The sequence below is a fragment of the Panicum virgatum genome, chromosome 5N, assembly GCF_016808335.1.
Source record: "Panicum virgatum strain AP13 chromosome 5N, P.virgatum_v5, whole genome shotgun sequence".
NCBI lineage: Eukaryota > Viridiplantae > Streptophyta > Magnoliopsida > Poales > Poaceae > Panicum > Panicum virgatum.
The window spans coordinates 53,663,638-53,681,625 of NC_053149.1; the positions used below are offsets into that span (position 1 = coordinate 53,663,638).

The window sequence follows — 17,988 nt, forward strand, 5'->3', positions numbered from 1 at the left end:
CAAAAGACTCTTGATAATAGACGTAAAGGTACTCATTTTACTTCATTTAACTAACTGATTAATTAAATAATATTGGTCAAAGTTGAAGAAAAAAATCAACGGTATCATATAAAAAAGAACGGAAGGAGTAGCTGTCATGCAGCAGATGAGCACGTGCAATACTTCATCAGTGTTCATTGAGTGAGCTGCCAAAGATGTAAGCATGTGATTGTGAGCAACATGACGGACAGCACGTGTGATCGTGTTTGATTTGGAAGCAGAGAATTGGAGACGCCGTTAGGATGTGGGCCTACAAGAAGCCCAATAAGCCGTATCGTTGTGGAAAGCCCAGAAAATGGATCTGGTGGAGAGCTACAATGCGAGGACAAGCGAACGGGCTTTAAATCATCAACCAGCTAAAATGTTGCCCACCTTTCTCTTCCGCGTAGGCACACACATCGCGCCGTTTTTTTTATATTTTTTATTTCCGTTTTTTACAAAAATATATTTTTAATTTAGAAATTTACAAAAATATACCCCGGCCGCTCCGCGGCCGGGACATGGCTGCCGGGCGACAGGGACTTGAACACAAAAAAGAAGAAGAAAAATTGCAGACAGGTACCTAGGGCCGGTCGCCCGACAGCGGGGCGGCCGGCCCCCCTGGCCGCCCGGCAGCTGGCCGGCCGGCCCCAGCAACCCTATATAAGGTGTTTGCCCCGTCACCCCCATTTGGCTTACTAAAAATCCAGAAAAAAGAAGAGAGAGGGAGGGAGAGGAGGGGTGAGGGGTGATGGGTGAGGGCTCTCTAAAGTACCTTGTGCATCCGTATATGATGAATTCAACTATGCCAACAAGAGAAAATCCACGAACATGACGCATTACCATATTGTAACACTCTGCGTGGTTGGTTGTCTCGATACCATATCGACGACCACTAGTGTCGTATAGAATTGACCACTTCTCCTCAGGTACATCCTTAATCCACTGTGTGAAAGGTCCGCCGCCGGAACGTCTCCGGCTAGAGGTTGAGGTATGTTCCTTTAACAACTCGGCGCACATGTTATCTAGTACCTGCCACAATGCATCAAACTTTCACTGCTGATTCTGAGTGCACAATCTCTTGAACAAATTCATAAGTTTCTTATTCTTGAAGCGCTCAAAAAAATTTGCACCCATATGCCTTATGCACCACCTACTCACAACATCTAGCCATAGAGGAGGTTGTCCTCGACTTCCTTCATGTAGTTGCCTTATTTCTGCTAGAAGACCAGCATGTCTGTCACTGATGAGGCAAACATCAGGCCTTCCAACAACAACGTGAATCTTCACACGTTCAAGAAACCAGTACCAGCTCTCTGTGTTCTCATTCTCAACAAAAGCAAAGGCGATGGGAACCACCTGCTTGTTGCAATCAACTCCAATTGCTGTCAGTATTGTCCCCTTATATCTTCCTTTCAAGAATGTGCCGTCAATACATATAATAGGAAGACAATACATGAATGTCCTCTCACATGCACCAAGGCAGAAGAAAGCACGAAGCAGAAACACAGGTCTCCCATCTAAACTCGGTACAATGTAGGTATTAGCCGCGTTTTCAGGATTTCTCTGCACAATTACTGACAGCATGTGAGGCAAGTTATCATATGATGCCTCATATGTGCCAAATCTCATCTCAAACACCTTTTGTTTTGCCCGCCAAGCCTTTGCATAGCTGATTTTGTATTGAAAACGGTCGTCGATGTCCCTCATTATCAATTTTGGCTCATAATCAATTTTGTCCAGAATCACCCCATACATCTTCTTGACAACAAAAGTGGATGTGATGTTACGGTGAGTTTGAGCAACAGCAGTTAATCTACATGTATGTGGTGTAACAATTGAACACTTCCAGTGTGTCTTGTACTTGCCCTTGTAGGCATGTACTCGCCATGTACAATCGACATTGACACACTTCACCTCATATTCTTTGCTGTTAGACTTGACAACTCTGAATTCCTTCCTCAACGATATAGCACAAAGCTTCACAGCATCTTTCACAGCTTAAATGCTAGGATACTTTGCCCCCTGCACGACCTCATTCTCTCTGTATTCGTACTCATTACTCCTAATATTCTGTATCATTGGATTTCCAAAACCGTTGCTTCTCCATTCACCTAGCAACGGGTAGTCCTCATCGTCTGATGAGTCCCCACATTCTTCCATCATTCGAGCCTCTTGGTCTTCATTCTGTACAGCTTCCACAATTCCAGGTATCCGCTCACCCTCATCAGCTAAACCTTGCGGCTCAAGTTGAATGGCATGCACGTTCTGATCTTCTTTTTCTCCTACCTTATTAGCTATACCTTGCGGCTCAGATTCTGTGATATGCATGTTCTGATCTTCATTTTCTTGTTCCACTGCTTGGTTCATATGAGATGATGTACTTGTTGATCCTTCACCGAAATGGCCTGCCTTCTGGTGAATCTGAATTAGCATTGCAAGAGGCCACCCGCGGTCAAGAGCTGCTTGCATGTAAGTCCGCCATTTTTCGGTGTTTGCTATAAGCATCAACTCCCAGAAATCCCATTCAGTTCCCCAATTTGTCACAGTCTGAACGGTTAGGAAATGAGTCTGAACGGGCGACATATCTGGACACAGAATCATGATATTAAATTGATTGCTAATCTACTGTTTCAACAAAAATAATTACAATAAAAATAATTACACGCCATATCTGGACACACAATCATGTTATTTGTAAAGCGTATAAGAATTTTGGTTACCTGCAGTCGCCAGCTCGAAAATCCGGCAGGGCTTCGCCTCTCTCCCTCCCTCTTTCTTTTTTCTGGAATTGTAGTGATGCAAATGAGGGGTGAGGGGAACAACCAACCCTTATATAGGAGTGGTAGAGCCGGCCGCCCAGCTGCCGGGCGGCCGGGGGGCCGGCCGCCCCGCTGCTGGGCGACCGACCCCAGGGACCTGTCTGTAATTTTTTTCTTTTTTTTTGTGTTCAAGTCCCTGCCGCCCGGCAGCCGGGCGGCCAGGTCCCGGCGGCGGGGCGGCCGGGATATATTTCTGTAAATTTCCAAATCGAAAATATATTTTTGTAAAAAACAGAAATAAAAAATAAAAAAACCGCCACACATCGCGGGGGCCGAACGCGTCCCGTGGGCCGGTTCGCTGACCCCATAGTGGTGGAGCGCGTGCGGCGAACGACATCGTCGCCTGGGTGCCTCCGCCCGCCGCGGCCCCCGGTCGCCGCCGAGCAGGGAGCATAAAAAGGGGGCGGTGCCTCAAAAGCCCGCGACGAGCGCGGCGCAGCCATGGCCCTCATGCCGTCAACCTCTCCCGCCTCCTGCCAACACCGCGCCGCGCCCTTCGCGCCGGCCGCCGCATCATGGGCGCGCCCCCGGAGGGGAAGCCTGAGCCTCGCGGCAGCCGGCGGCCGCTGCGGCCCCACCGCCGCGCCGATGCAGACCCGTCCCGCCGCGGTCGGCAGGAGGAGGTACGCGCTTGGACCCCTCGCATTAGAGCCGTTCGCCGTTTTGGGGGTTTATTTGGCGGCTGGATCGGTTCTTTTTGGTCTTATGCCTTGCCGAATGCTCCGGTCCGTGGTGCATCTGATATGATGTACGATTCAGCAAGCCTCGGGTGTTAACAGATGCGCCGTTAGATTGGTAAACGAGCCAAGTGATCGTGTAGCTGCTCCTTCACGGGCTGCATCATCAACAATCCTCTCACCATTCAAAAAATCGAGCATCAACAATTCCGCGTGAGGAGTCAACAACAGACTGAACTTTCGTCTGGCTGTTCTCCTTCACTCTTGACTCTTGAGATATCTACGAACAGTTTGTGCCCCTCAAGTTTCTCCATTTCACATGATCATTGATTTGTTACGTTTAAGCCGAGTCCTCAAATACAGTGTGCATCACAACCTGCTCGTGAATTTTGCTGCTTTCACTTTGTCGGTCATGGTGATGACTCATGACACTTGCTGTGTTAAGCAGGTGTGAGTGCTTTGACCTCCATCAGCAGATAGTACCTTATGCGGAGGCTGTCCATTGTTAAGAGGAGAATAGGGTTGCTGGCCAGCGGCGAGGATCACTCGGACACCTTGATTGCTTTACAACATCCACCAGTTTATACGTTGGGCTCTGACAGCAACAAGGAATACCTCCATTTCCACAAGGAAGATGCTCCTTTTGAGGTCCATCAGATTGACCGTGGTGGGGAAGTGACGTACCATGGCCCTGGACAGGTATTTATTTTATCAAGCTATGTTTTAGTGCTGCATATCTAGAAATGTATTTCACAGTTCGCTGGTGTGTTTACTGATTAGTCGCTTCTTAATTCTGATGGCTGTTTAGTTATAGGTAGTAGTATTTATAGACCCAGGATTGGTCATCTACTCATCTTCAAAGTGAGAATACAGACCTCTTCATGTTGCATATTCATATTCAGTCTTTAGTTCAAAAGAATATATGTTTGCAGCTACCATGAGTGAATTTGTTATTTCTGTGCTTCTTACACTCCATTCTTTGTTTCCTTAGCTTGTTATGTACCCGATTCTCAATTTGCGGTACCACAAAGAGGATCTTCACTGGTACTTTAGGTCACTTGAAGAAGTGATCATCCGTGCACTGAAATCCACATTCTTCATCAAGGCATCAAAGATAGAAGGCCTCACAGGTGTTTGGGTTGGTATGAACTGTCCTTTGGAAAAATTTCAAGTACCTTGCCAAGTTTCCATTTTTTTTTCATCATTCATCGTCTCATTGAAACCCTCTAATGCTTTACCATTGGATCACTAATGAATCCTCTCCGTTTCTTCCCAGGGGATCAGAAAGTTGCAGCGATAGGAATTCGTGGCACCCGGATGATAGTTTACCATGGTCTAGCCCTAAATGTCACAACTGACTTAGCCCCCTTCAAACTGATTGATCCCTGTGGCATAAAGGATCGCGGTGTTGGGAGCATTAAGGCCATACTACAAAAGGAATCCAATGGAAGAGAAATCGATGATAGATTACTGATGGACATAGCATATAACTCCTTGGTGGAAGAGTTTGCTGAGCTTTTCCAACTTAGTTTAGACATCAGCCCTCAGCCTACATCATGACGTTTCATTTTGGAGGTGGCATGGTTGCCGCAGCCATTCGAGATGGATTTTGCCGTATTGTTATATTTCTTCCATATGATTCCCTTTGATTTCATCTCCTATGAGGTCAAATTTCGATCCTATGTGAAATAACAAGAGTCCAATCTGTACCTTAAAAAGTTTAAATATTTATAAATAAATAATTTGTTATAATGAAAAAATAACTATGTAAGAATATAGTAAATATACTAGAGAACCATCAAATATTCACTAATAAGGCGATAAAGATACAACTTGTACTCACACAATGTCCTACTAAAAGTGCATCAATTCGGCTTTGTCTGCTTTCGGCTTATTCTCCCTAATACTACTGAATCAGCTAAAATCAACCAACTTTTTACCAGCTGAAATCAGATGGTATACAGCACCAACATTTAATTATACCATATTATCAAACAATATATAATTGTACAAAAATAAGCTACAATACACTGGAATTTTGCTACTGGTCTTTTTAGTTGAAGGTATCTTCTAGTTTAGAATAGGACAATACCATGTCTTTGTTTGTTCTACTAGACTTCTTTCTCAATATTCTTTCTTTTTTTTCCTGTTTCTTATTGGAATTAGGCCCTCGGCTTTTGTGCTTAGGGTAACATAAAACTCCTTGGTAGATAAGTAAGCTATGATACAAAAGGTTAGAACAATGAATTTGTACATGGATAGGCTCAAACGATATACTGTTTAAAAATCTTTAGAAAACTAGTGAAAGAACATTTTCAGGTCTAAAAAGAATTCGAGAAGATTGAACACCATAGCACCTTCCAGAGTTCCAGGCCAGCTTTCCCCGTTGCCTTGTTGTATTTGTACCCTAAACCCGACTCGGTATGAATATCTCTCAGCAAGTCAGCGCCTCAGCTCTTCTTCCCCCGCCGCAACAATAAACAGGAAAGGGGGCAAAAAAACCCAAACCCCTCTTCGTCTCCCTCCCGTACGGCGGCGCGGCAAATTCCGTCGAACATAACATGGCCGCCCTTGCCTCCGCCGCCCGCTCGAGGCGCCGTCTCCTCCCCTACCTCCACCGCCTCCTCCACTCCGGCCCCTCCGCAGCCGCCGCCGCCCCGTCCCCCTCCAACAGCCGCTTCCTCCGCCACGCCTCGCCGGTGCCCCGCACCCCCGACCACTCCCCCTACCTCCGCTTCCCCGAGGCGCGTGTCTCCACGCTCCCCTCGGGCCTCCGCGTCGTCACGCAGGCGTACCCGGCCGCCACCCGGATGGCCTCCGTCGGCGTCTGGGTCGACGCGGGCAGCCGCTTCGAGCTCCCGGGGACAAACGGCACCGCGCACTTCCTCGAGCACATGGCCTTCAAGGGAACCGGGCGCCGGCCTAACGCGGAGGTGCTCGAGGTGGAGATCGAGGACATGGGCGCTCGCCTCAACGCCTACACCTCCCGCGAACAGACCACATTCTTCGCCGACGTGCAGGCGCGCCACGTGCCAGTCGCGCTCGACATCCTCAGCGATATCCTGCAGCACCCGCGCTTCCCGGAGAGGGCCATGAAGCGCGAGCGCGGCGTCATCCTCCGTGAGATGGAGGAGGTGAGCTTATTCCACCAATTAGCTGTGCTGTGCCTTTCTTGCTCAACACCAAAAAGGGGAGCAAGCTCTAGTGACACTTAGCGATATTCTCATCGCATTGCTAATTGGACATTTGACCATTGTCCTAAGAGTAAAGTTGAAAAATTTAGATGCTTGATTGTTTTTGAACTAAAAGAGGAGGCTACATTCTTTTGCTGCACATCTGATATTGCTTTAGCAGGGATGGTGCTGTATATACTAAATATGCCTTGCAATTGGTATCTACTGTACCACTTCAAGAGTTTAAGTTGCACCTAATGGCTTTAGGTCTCAGTATTCTGAACATGGGTTTATACCATACATGTGGCACATTTAACTAGATTTATAATGTTCTGACTGTTGGTTTTCCCTGTAGGGTAGAACATTTTTAGTGGTGCAACACAATGATGAGCTTTAGCATTAATGGTATAAGTGCTGTTCTGAGGGATTTTCAGATAATTTATGTGTTATTGCAGTCTATGAAAACCAAAACTTTTAACCTGTATATTGCTGCTTTGCCCTTTTAGAGCATAAAACGTTCCATGATTATAATGGTGAGGATGCTTGTTGTGGTTGAGAATAGTTCTTGATGCAAAAGTAGAACACCTATTGCTAGACATGGATGCCTGACGTTTGTTTATGGATAAACAGGTACAAGGTATGATGGAAGAGGTGATATTTGATCTCTTGCATGCAGCAGCATTCAAAGGCCATGCGCTAGGGGACACAATATTAGGTCCAGAAGAGAATATTAAATCAATCTCAAAGAAAGATTTGGAGCAGTATATCTCAACTCATTATACCTGTCCTAGAATGGTATTTGTATGGATCTTAAACTTTGTTGATATTGGTTATCTTGAGCAAATTAAGTTCTAAAATTTTCATTCTGCTGTCTGGTTTAGGTTGTATCTGCCGCTGGAAGTGTCAATCACGATGAGGTTGTTGATCAAGTGAAAGAATTATTTACAGAATTCTCCACCGATCCAACTACTGCCGATCAGCTTGTTGACGCGAACCCAGCTATTTTTACTGGATCGGAGGTCTGGCTTCAGTTCTCACAGAATCGTATTTAACAATTCACTAGGACATTTTTGAATGATCTTTGATTTAGTTTTTTTACTCAACTGATTTTAGCTTTTGTAGGTTCGTGTGCAAAATGTGACGATGCCTCTAGTACACGTTGCAATTGCTCTCAAGGGTGCATCATGGACTGACCCTAGCTCCATTCCCCTTATGGTGATCCAAAGCATATTGGGATCCTGGAACAGGAGCGTTGGGGTTGGGAACTGCTCAGGGTATGTAATCTCCTTTGATAGTTTGCATTTGATGTGTGAGCAATTTGCTTTCCTTAGTGTGTTAGTGCCAAATTTGTTGCTTCAAACTGATGTTACTTATTGAAACTGCAAGGTCTTCTTTAGCTCGTGGTGTCAGCAATGGTAATTTAGCTGAGAGCCTGATGGCGTTCAACACTAATTATCGGGACACAGGAATATTTGGCATTTATGCTATTGCTCTGGTAATATTTATTGTTCAGACTTATTGTTCTTTTTTCCTGATTCAACTATGCAATCTCCTCCTTTCATCTTGATGTTGCCATTATGAGTGCTATATGTGTAACAGTAGCTCCGAATTGAATAAAGGTTAGTTTAAGAAAATATAGAAGTGATCAGTCATGGGTATTCCGATCCACATCTGTGGTAACCTAACCTGTTGGAATAATCAAGCAGTGGGAGGGGAACTCCCATGTTCAAATAACAATGGGTGCTTCTAGACGTTTGTCACATGGGCCAAATGCCAGAATGTGTAGCCAGTGGTTGGTTATTCATCAGATTGATCTATAAACTACATAGAAAATCACTTGTATTTGCTCTACACAGACTTGCTTCGAAGTTCATACTGACCATTCGGCTATACAGCAACTGAACAAATAATATGGCTTGGATGGAGATATTGCTTGCTACCATGTTCTCTTACAATTTACCAAATTGTATTACAGCCTGATACCCTGCATGACTTGTCACGGTTAATAATGGCGGAGCTTAGAAGACTTACATTCCAAGTGTCAGAAGAGGAGGTTGCTCGTGCCCGTAATCAGGTAGATGGTTCTGATCTCAATTTCCTACAGTATATTGCATGCATTTTAGCTGTTTATATCTTGTTTTAGCAATTGGATATTTATAGAATGCAAAAGTGCATGGGTGGCACTTTGTCAATAGCTATTAGAGAAAAGAGATCTTTTTATCTGACCTTTTACTATACAACTATGTTTCACCAATATAAGCGGTATGGGTACCATGATATGACATTTTTCAGAAAAATAATGATACGCTAAAAATAATGTACGCTGGTACGGCAGAATTATATACCAATAAATGTATACATTTATATTTCAGAAATATATGAATAAGCTAGATAAGATTGAGAATGTAAATATATTAGAAAAAACTATTCAATATGCCCTTTGCAATGCCTCATCTGAACCCTATTTCATCGAAATTCAGCTGATCAGACCTAAGTTTAAGTTCCATAAAAAATAAGCCCTAATTCACACAAAAATCAGCCCCCAATCACATGTTCAGCAATCAGCAGCACTACCTCCAGCCTCCAGGGCTGCTGTGCAAGCTTCTCCAAAAGTGGGCTCGCAAAGTGGTTTCAGTTTTTGCTGTCACCCAGCGGCAGTGTGAGTTCCTGGCGGCAGCGTGGGCTCCAGAAGGCAGCGCAGCTGCTCGGTGGTGCGAGCAGGCAGCAGCACGGTGCAGCGTCATATGTTAGGGAGAGGATGGGAGCGATAACCTGTGTGGTTGTGCGCACTGCTTGCTGACCTGCCATATCCCGCTGCATTGCTGAGTACTTGCTTATGCACCGCGAATTGAAAGACAAAATCACCAATGCTTCCTGATACCATATCTCCATATCTGATATGGATATGTCCGGGTTCCTCACGTATTGGTGATTCAGTTATACAAGGTCTAGTAAGCACATGTTTTTTTTTGATGCATTACTGACCTATGTGGTATTGATGACAGTGGTTTTGTTTTCTTTTGGGAAAATTGCTACATGTTCAAAAAAAATCATAGTGGAACCTGATAAATATTTGAGAACTAACATTATGTCTTATACCAGCTGAAATCATCTCTATTACTTCATATTGACGGATCCACGGCAGTTGCTGAGAATAATGGTCGCCAGGTATTCTATATTAAGCACTCATCGAAGCAGCTATTTCTCTGGTCCCGATTAATAAGATTTTTCTTCAACCATCTCATGCAGATGCTAACTTATGGGCGAGTAATGCCATTCCTAGAACTTTTTGCACGCATTGATGCTGTTGACTGCGCTACAGTAATGGAAACTGCCAAGGAGTACATAATTGATAAGGTAAATCTCCAATACTAGTGGCCATGTTACTACTGAGTACTACAGTATTTTTGAGTACTTGAACTATGGGATGCTTCAAGCACTGACCTCTGACTGGTCCGGCAATTTCAGGATATTGCTCTGGCTGCTATGGGACCGATCTCGAATTTGCCAGAGCATAGGTGGTTTCGGTCAGAAACATGTTCTGATGATGAATTTACTCGAAGGATATTCTTTGGGAACGCACAGAATAATTGAAGCTGCGGCTCTGTGATACTGTTGTTGTAACTCTAGGTCATTCCAAGAAATTACCAATAGTAGCATCAGGCATTTCAGTTATATACTGGATATTATTTTCTGCTTCGTACCCGTGCTACACTTCGTTGGTGCTGAATGTGCAAATAGCTTTCTTGGCCGTGGTGCTCTCAACCGATGAGTTCACTGCACCCACGATTATATTTATTTGTGAATCATGTTTGAGAAAAGCGTCTTGAAAAGTTATACTGGCAGAAAAGGGTGACAAGGAACATACTCCTCAAGTCCTCAGGAAATGCATGGAGTTCAGATTTTACTGTTTCCTCTCAATATTTCCACTTTATTTCTTTTCTGTGCAATCCTCATCTACATATTTTTGGAGTTGAGTGAGTCTATATCAATTACCTATCTTACCTAATGGTCTTATGTTAGGAATTTTGAGGCAGATTTATAGTTTTTAAAAGGGTCAGTTGGATCCATGCCACTACAATTTCACGAAGTTGGATTTCATGTTGAAATCCATGCCATTGAGTGGCATGATTTTCAACGTGAAACCCAATTTCACGGAGTTGTGGTGGCATGAATCGAATTTTCCCTTTTTAAAACTAACAGGTTATAAAGAATGAACGATCTTGGCATAAGACTTCCCTAGGCGCCACCAGCATGTTCAATCAGGAAGACAGACGAGAGTACTTAGCCATTGCATCAGAGCTTGTGGAAGGTAGAAAAATTTACACCCTAGTAACCTGGGCACAGTTTCCTAATTAGTGGAAGTTTTTAACACCTTGAATTCCAGTGAGCATTGTAAGAACTGCAATGGCGATCCTACAGCTTATCTGTATTTGCACTGAAGCTGTAGCAGGGAGTCCCAGCCTCCCAGGTGAAGCAGGGCCAGAGGGAGCCAGCCAAAAGGGCAGTGCACCCAGCCAAAACTGGCACTGTTTGTTTTTGTTGCGCTATTCGTGCTACAAAATGAATCTTGCATGCATGCACTACTAAGTGAAGTCTATTTACCCGCAAAAAAAATGAAGTCTATTTGCAAAAAATTTCACAGATGAATGCAACCTTGTGCGACGAATATAATGATGATAATTAATTTATGATTGGCTATAATAATGCTACAGTAACCATTCTCTAATCGTGCGGTCAAATGCCTCATTAGATTCGTCTCGCGAAGTAGCGCAGTAGTCGTGGAGTTAATTTTGCAAACTGTCTTCATTTAGTATCTTTAATTATTGATCAAAGTTTGCTACAATAGCTTGCGCTAAAAAAACCCAAACAGGACCACCCGACTTCCGTTTTCTCTGAATACACGGGGCAGTGACATGCAGTGCAGGAGCTAGGTTCAGGCTCTCCGCACTCGTCACTCTCTAAATTCACTCTCTAAAAGGAATATTCCTACCTGGTCATCAAGATTCTCCTCTCTATATTCAGTTTCTCCGCGTTCATTCACTCTCTAAATTTCTACTCTATACCAACTACCACGAGTGGGGCCCACGTGTCATAATTATTTTTCCTTTTTTTACCCCCTCCCTCCCCACTCTCTCTCTCCCACCGCGGCCCCTCTCTCTCTCCCTCCGCCACCGCACCCCTCCTCCCCCGACCACCACCGCCGGCCACCTCCTCCGGCCTCCGCCGCCGTCCACCTCCTCCGGCCTCCGCCGCCGTCCACCTCCTCCTCCTCCGGCGGCGGGCCTCGCGACGCGGCGGCGAGATCCGGGCATGGAGGCCGAGGCCCGCATGGCCGGTGCCCGAGCGGGCCCGCGCTCCGCCCCTGCCCCCCGTGGCCATGGCGGCGGCGCCGGCCTTAGGGCGGGACGGCGCGAGTCGGCCACGAAGGGGCCGCGCGCGTGCCCCTCCTCCCTCCCTACCTCGACGCGGGAGCGGGCGCGGCGCGGCGGCCTCGGTCGTTTTGGGGCATCTAAACACACCCTCTGTCGTTTTTATTTACCCGGGCAGACTGAGGGGGTGTTTAGAAACAGGGACTTCAAAAAAGTCCTAGGGACTTTTTAGTATTTAGAAGTATTAAATAAATATTAATTATAAAACTAACTGCAGAACCCTGGGGCTAAACTGCGAGACGAATCTAATGAGGTATCTTAATCTATGATTAGCGAATGGTTACTGTAGCATCACTGTAGCAAATTATGAATTAATTAGGCTCATTAGATTCGTCTCGCGAAAAAGCACTCAGCTGTCAAAAAACATTTATAAACAGATTTTATTTAATACTATAAAATAGTAAGATTCCTTTTGATGTGATAGGGACTTCTGAAAAAAATCCTGGAGCCAAACAAGGCCTGAGTGACTGACTGCGCACTCAGGTATGCAGGAACCTGAAAGATAACACCAGTGACAAAGTGGTGAATCCTGAACGCAAATCGCCATGACAGTCCATGCACTGCAGACCGCGCCGCCAAAATTTGCCTTCGGTCCTTGTCCTTCCAGCAGCGTGCAAATGGGCTCACGCCGGCCGCGCGCGTTCCCGCGGGGGCGCCACGCTCCTCCCGCGCACGCCCATTAATCCCTCACGCACGACGCACCTGGCCGGTGCACGTGCACCATCAACTCCCCCCTCCCGCTGCGCCGTTACTGCTACATACGCCTACGCGTCGCCGCCGAGGCCGAGCCGCTCCCCGCTCCCCGCTCCAAGCGCCGGCCATTCATGCACACTCGCACCCTCCTCCTGCTTCCGGCTCAAGCGCTGCAAAATATCTGCAATGCCGGCGTCGCGCGTGCTCCTTTTGGTACTGCCGCTGCTCGCCGCGGACTGCGCCGCCTCCGCCCCCTCCCCGAGCCCCGACGCCGCCGCGCTGCTCGCGTTCAAGACGGTGTGCTCCGACCCCGCCTCGGTGCTCGGCTCCTGGGCGGAGTCCTCCGACCCCTGCGCCGGCGCGTGGCGCGGCGTCACGTGCCAGCGGCCGTCGCCCTCCTCGTCCCCGCCCCGCGTGCGTCGCGTCGTCCTCGAGGGCCTGCGGCTCGGCGGGCACGCCGCGGCGTTGGAGCTGCTCGCGGACCTCCCCGCGCTCTCGTCCCTCAGCCTCAAGAACAACACCTTCACGGGCGCGCTCCACGGCGTCGACTTCTCCCGCCTGGCGCCGCACCTCAAGCTCCTCTACCTCTCGGGGAACGGCTTCTCCGGGCGGTTCCCGGACTCCGTCCTGCGCCGCCTCGACCTTTCGGGCAACCGGCTCGCGGGCACGATCCCGACGGAGATCGGGCACCGCCTCCGTGCTCTCCTGACGCTGAACCTCGCGCGCAATTCGTTCGCCGGGCCCGTGCCCGTCTCGCTGGAAGCAGTGCCCAAGCTCACCGAGCTCAACGTCTCCGGCAACCACCTCGAGGGGCGGATCCCCAGCCGCCTCGCGGCCGCCTTCCCTTCGTCGTCGTTCGCGGGCAACCCCGTCCTCTGTGGCGCGCCGCTGGCGCACCGGTGCAATGGGCCGCGGCAGATCGTGTACAGCGACGGCAGCGGCCAGGCGTCGGGCGGGTCGAGGGCGGCGAGGGGGAAGATCCATGGCCGGTGGATAGTCGTGATGATCATGTCAGCGGTGGGCGCGGCGGTCGCGTCGCTGGTCGCGGCGGCACTCTGCGCCGTGCTTTTGCTGAGGAACAGGAAGGCGGCGAGACGGCCGCGCGCCAGGTCGACGTCCGGCGCCAACTCGACGGTGGCTCGGGAGGAGACGGTGCGCTTCGACGGGAGCTGGCGAGGGAGATGGGCACGTGGCGGCACCCCAACATCGTCGGCCTGCGCGCGTTCTACGCGTCCGCCGAGGAGTTGCTCCTCGTCTTCGACTACATCCCCAACGGCAGCCTCCACAGCCTCTTGCACGGTGAGCAGCAGGTTCAGTTCTCGTCGCACTTCATAATTTGGAGGCGTGTCAGAGCGATGTCTTCTGATGTGTGCACAAAATTTGTTCTCTCTCTCTCTCTCTCTCTCTCTCTCTCTCTCTCTCTCTCTCTCTCTCTCTCTCTCTCTTTTTGGTACAGAGAACCGAGGACTCGCGAGAGTTCCTCTGGACTGGCAGACCCGGCTGAAGCTGGCGCAGGACGCGGCGCACGGCCTGGCCTACCTCCACGGCGTGTCCGGCGGCAAGCTCTCGCACCGGCACCTCACCTCCTCGAACATCCTCGTCGACGGCAGCGGCGCCGCGCGCGTCTCCGACTTCGCGCTCCTCCAGCTGCTGTCGCCGGGGGATTACTCATCCCTGCAGAAGCAGGACGTGCACGGCTTCGGCGTCGTCCTGCTGGAGCTCCTCACGGGGCGGCAGCCGTCGGGCGAGGACGGCGGCGGCGGCGCGCAGGCGGACCTGCCCCGGTGGGCGCGCGCGGCGGCGCGGGAGGAGTGGGCGTCGGAGGTGTTGGACGTGGAGCTGGTGCGGGCAGGGGTGCCGAGGACGAGATGGTGGCGCTCCTGCAGGTGGCGCTGCTCTGCGTCGCGGAGGAGCCCGGGGAGCGGCCCAGGATGGCGGTGGTGGCCAAGATGGTCGAGGACATCCGGGACAGGGGGAGCAAGCGGAGCAGCAAGTACTCGGCGTCCCCGTCGCAAGCGGGGCGCTCGTACGAGTCGCCCCCCTGCGTGTCCGAGGACACCACTAGGTCCACCCCTGCATCAAGCTCTTGACGCAGCTCTCGATCGCCTGGTGCTGACTGCTATCTTGACGAGGAGAAGACTCAAGAAAGAAGAGAACATTGTAAAATCATGTGTGACATTTTGTCCGTTAGCTAATGAACTCTGCCAGCTTGACATGTGGTAGTGTCGGCTACTTCGCCTTTTGTTTACGTTTACAATTGCAGCAGACCCAGCAAGAAAACGAGACAGATTGAGCAGTCAGTCAGCACGCAGATCAGGTCAACAACCAGAAAAGCTGCGTTGTACCCTGAAGCTGAAGACAAAGACATCATCGATCAAGCAAGACCAGGATTGAACTTTCGGCATCGTGGCAACTTGCAAGCAAATTCCCTTCGATGCTTTCTGCGCTGATTTGGCTTCATCAGATGGCTCGATAGAACGTCCGGCCCAGTGGGCCACCAGCCTCCTCTTTATCTCTCAGGATGGCCTTTGTGGTTGTGTCTAGCGATTTGACGTAACTGATGATTAGCTGCTGGGTTGAGTACACCAGTGAACGACCGAATGGCTATATATATAGTCTATATTAACCACGTCCAAACCATGATCACACTTGTTAACACTAAGGTCTTGTTTGGATTTAGAGCTAATGGGTGTAGTGCTAAACTTTATCACTAGTCCATCCAAACAATAGTGCTAAACTGCTAATGGGATGAGCTAAAATTTAGCTAAGATCTAGGCCTTGTTTAAATGTATAAAAGTGAATCTGTAAAGCACTATAGCACTTTTGTTTGTATTTAGTAATTATTATCCTGCCATGGGTTAACTATGCTCAAAAGATTCGCCTCGCAAATTATAGACAAATTGTGTAATTAGCTATTTTGTTTAGCTACATTTAATACTTTGTGCATGCGTTCAAAGATTCGATGTGATGTGGAATCTTATAAAATTTCGGAATTTTGAAGGGAACTAAACAAGGCCCTAAAAACTTTAGAAGGGGATATGAGTACCAACAGATGCCAAAATTTAGAATTCAACTTTACCAAATCCAAACATGCTCAGCCAGATATGGGAAATGTGACATTCCGAAAAATGTACCAAAATAAAACACGCGCTAATTATAATTTTCGAAATCTTTCATCGTTGAGCTCCATCTTTCCTGTCCAAGAATCGTTTCCCGCCTGATCTCCCGATCTCCCGATGTCCAATCTCTGTCACGGCCCTCTCTTTTTCCTGTGCCGCGTGTCACGAACCACCGACTGCCGCGCCACGCCCGGCCAACGCGCGTGCGCGTGCAGCCGCGGTCGACGCCGCGATTGGCGCCGGCACGAATCTCTCCCTCTCTTTCTCTCTCTCTCTTTTTCCTTTTTCTTTTCTCTTTTCTCTTTTCCATTTTATTTTCTATTTTCTCTCCCCTTCCTCCTCCCTTCCTCCCCTCCCCCCGCGCGCTGCAGAGCCGCCCGGCCTCCCCTGCCCGCCGAGCGCGCCCGGCTCCCGCCCCACCCTCGCCGCCAAAGCAGCTCGCCACCACCCTCTCACCGCGCGCGCACACCACCCCCAGGCCGTGCCCACGCACACGCGCACGCGCGAGCACGGGCTCGCCACGCCGTGCCGTGACGCCGCGCACGCCGCACCCACACACTGCACACCCGCCCGCCCTGCACCGCCGCTCGCCGACCCGCCACCGCCTTCCTGTGCCGCCATCGCCGCCGGCCGCTTGTGCGTGCACTGCACCCACGTGGAGCACGCCACTGCTTGCCGCGTCTTCCGCCGTCGAGCACTGCATCGCCTGCCCCACGCACGCCTGCCCGAGGAGTCGCATCACCTCTGCCCCGCCCTCGCCGGCCGCGCCGCCGCGTCCCGACAAGAGCAAGCGGCCGGAGCTTCATTACTCCGCCCCGCACCGCTCGCCGGCCGCCCCACCGGCCACCACCCACCCCGCGCCGCTCCACCGACCTAGCGCGCCTATAAAAGACCCCCCCAGCGCCGCCCCTCCGCTCCACGACCGCCTTCCCGACCTCCGAGCACCACCACCCACCATCGCCGCCGCCCCGAGCACCGGCCACCGCGGAACTCCCCTTCCCGCAGCGCCACAGCCCAAGCCAAGGTGGGCATCAGTACCCCGAGGCTCTCTCTTCCTTTTCCCCCTTCCCTTGCCCGTCGCTGTGACTCCGAGTCGCCGGCCCAAAGCCGCCGCCGCCCGCTGCCGCACCCCGTCGCGGCCAGGCCGACCCGGGCCGCCTCCACCCGAGCTGCGGCCGGGAATCGACCTCGCGGGCCCCTCTCTCCCTTCTCCCTCACTCCGGAGCCACCCCCGAGCCCCTGGCCGCCGGGATTGGCGCCGCCGACGCCCCCAATCCCCTTCCTCTGTTCCGACCGGGAGGGAGGAGGAAGAAGAGGGGGCTTTTTGCCCATAACCCCCTCCCCTATCTTCTATTTCATTAAGAACCCCTCCACCCTTTGGGGTTTTGCAAATAAAGCCCTGTTCTTTATTAGATTTACAAACAGATCCTCCGCTGTATAAACTTAATTATAAATAGGACCTTACCCTTTTCCCGAATAACCCAAACCTTTCCAGAAATCACAACCAAGTCCCTTCCATTCCAAAAACAATTCGCAAATGAGCCCTCAGATTAACCCGTTAACTTATCATTTCATGCGCCAAAACAACTCCGAGCGACCCGAAACTTTGCCACGCCTTTTCTAATATAGTTTTGGGCCGTGCCATTAAGAAACCACCCAAAAATATCACTCCTATCTCTATATCTGAATTATTTCCGAATCGAGCTCAACGATAAAGCTTTTATTTCTTTTTCTTGATTGTGTGTTTGTTTGTACGTGTCGTAGACCACGGTGTGAACGAAGGAGAGCCCGTTGACGAGCAGTACTGCGAGCCCGCGAACGAGGACCAGTTCCGCGACCCCGAGCCCGAAGGACAGTGCTTCGACCAGGACCTCCCCGAAGGCTTCGAAGACGGCAAGTTCAATCCCATCCTTTGATGAATGCTTTTGTCGTAGTTTTTATAAACACGACCTATTGGCCTGTTTTACAAAGTTGCATATGTTGTGCTTGCATGAAAACACGGTTGGATAGCCACCCCTTGAATTATTATGATCATTCCTTGACCACCTAGATTA

At 49.7% G+C, this 17,988-nt stretch overlaps 1 protein-coding gene and 2 pseudogenes across 2 annotated transcripts; all 3 read left to right on the top strand.

Annotated features, from left to right (window-relative positions):
* Nucleotides 1-3,127: 3,127 nt before the first annotated feature.
* On the top strand, nucleotides 3,128-5,197 carry LOC120675387 (annotated as a pseudogene).
* A 750-nt stretch (nucleotides 5,198-5,947) lies between these two features.
* Nucleotides 5,948-10,611, top strand: LOC120675329 (probable mitochondrial-processing peptidase subunit beta, mitochondrial). Of its 2 annotated transcripts, none has more exons than XM_039956513.1 (9): nucleotides 5,948-6,651; nucleotides 7,321-7,485; nucleotides 7,572-7,709; nucleotides 7,813-7,964; nucleotides 8,077-8,185; nucleotides 8,666-8,764; nucleotides 9,793-9,858; nucleotides 9,940-10,047; nucleotides 10,159-10,611. In XM_039956513.1, the coding sequence occupies exons 1-9, from the start codon at nucleotides 6,079-6,081 to the stop codon at nucleotides 10,282-10,284; spliced, it is 1,536 nt and encodes a 511-aa protein (XP_039812447.1). In that variant the 5' UTR covers nucleotides 5,948-6,078; the 3' UTR covers nucleotides 10,285-10,611. The 2 variants fall into 2 exon arrangements, with proteins under 2 accessions (XP_039812447.1, XP_039812446.1); XM_039956512.1 differs by having other exon boundaries at nucleotides 5,961-6,651; nucleotides 7,321-7,491.
* Nucleotides 10,612-12,587: 1,976 nt separating this feature from the next.
* Nucleotides 12,588-15,115, top strand: LOC120675433 (annotated as a pseudogene).
* Nucleotides 15,116-17,988: the final 2,873 nt, after the last annotated feature.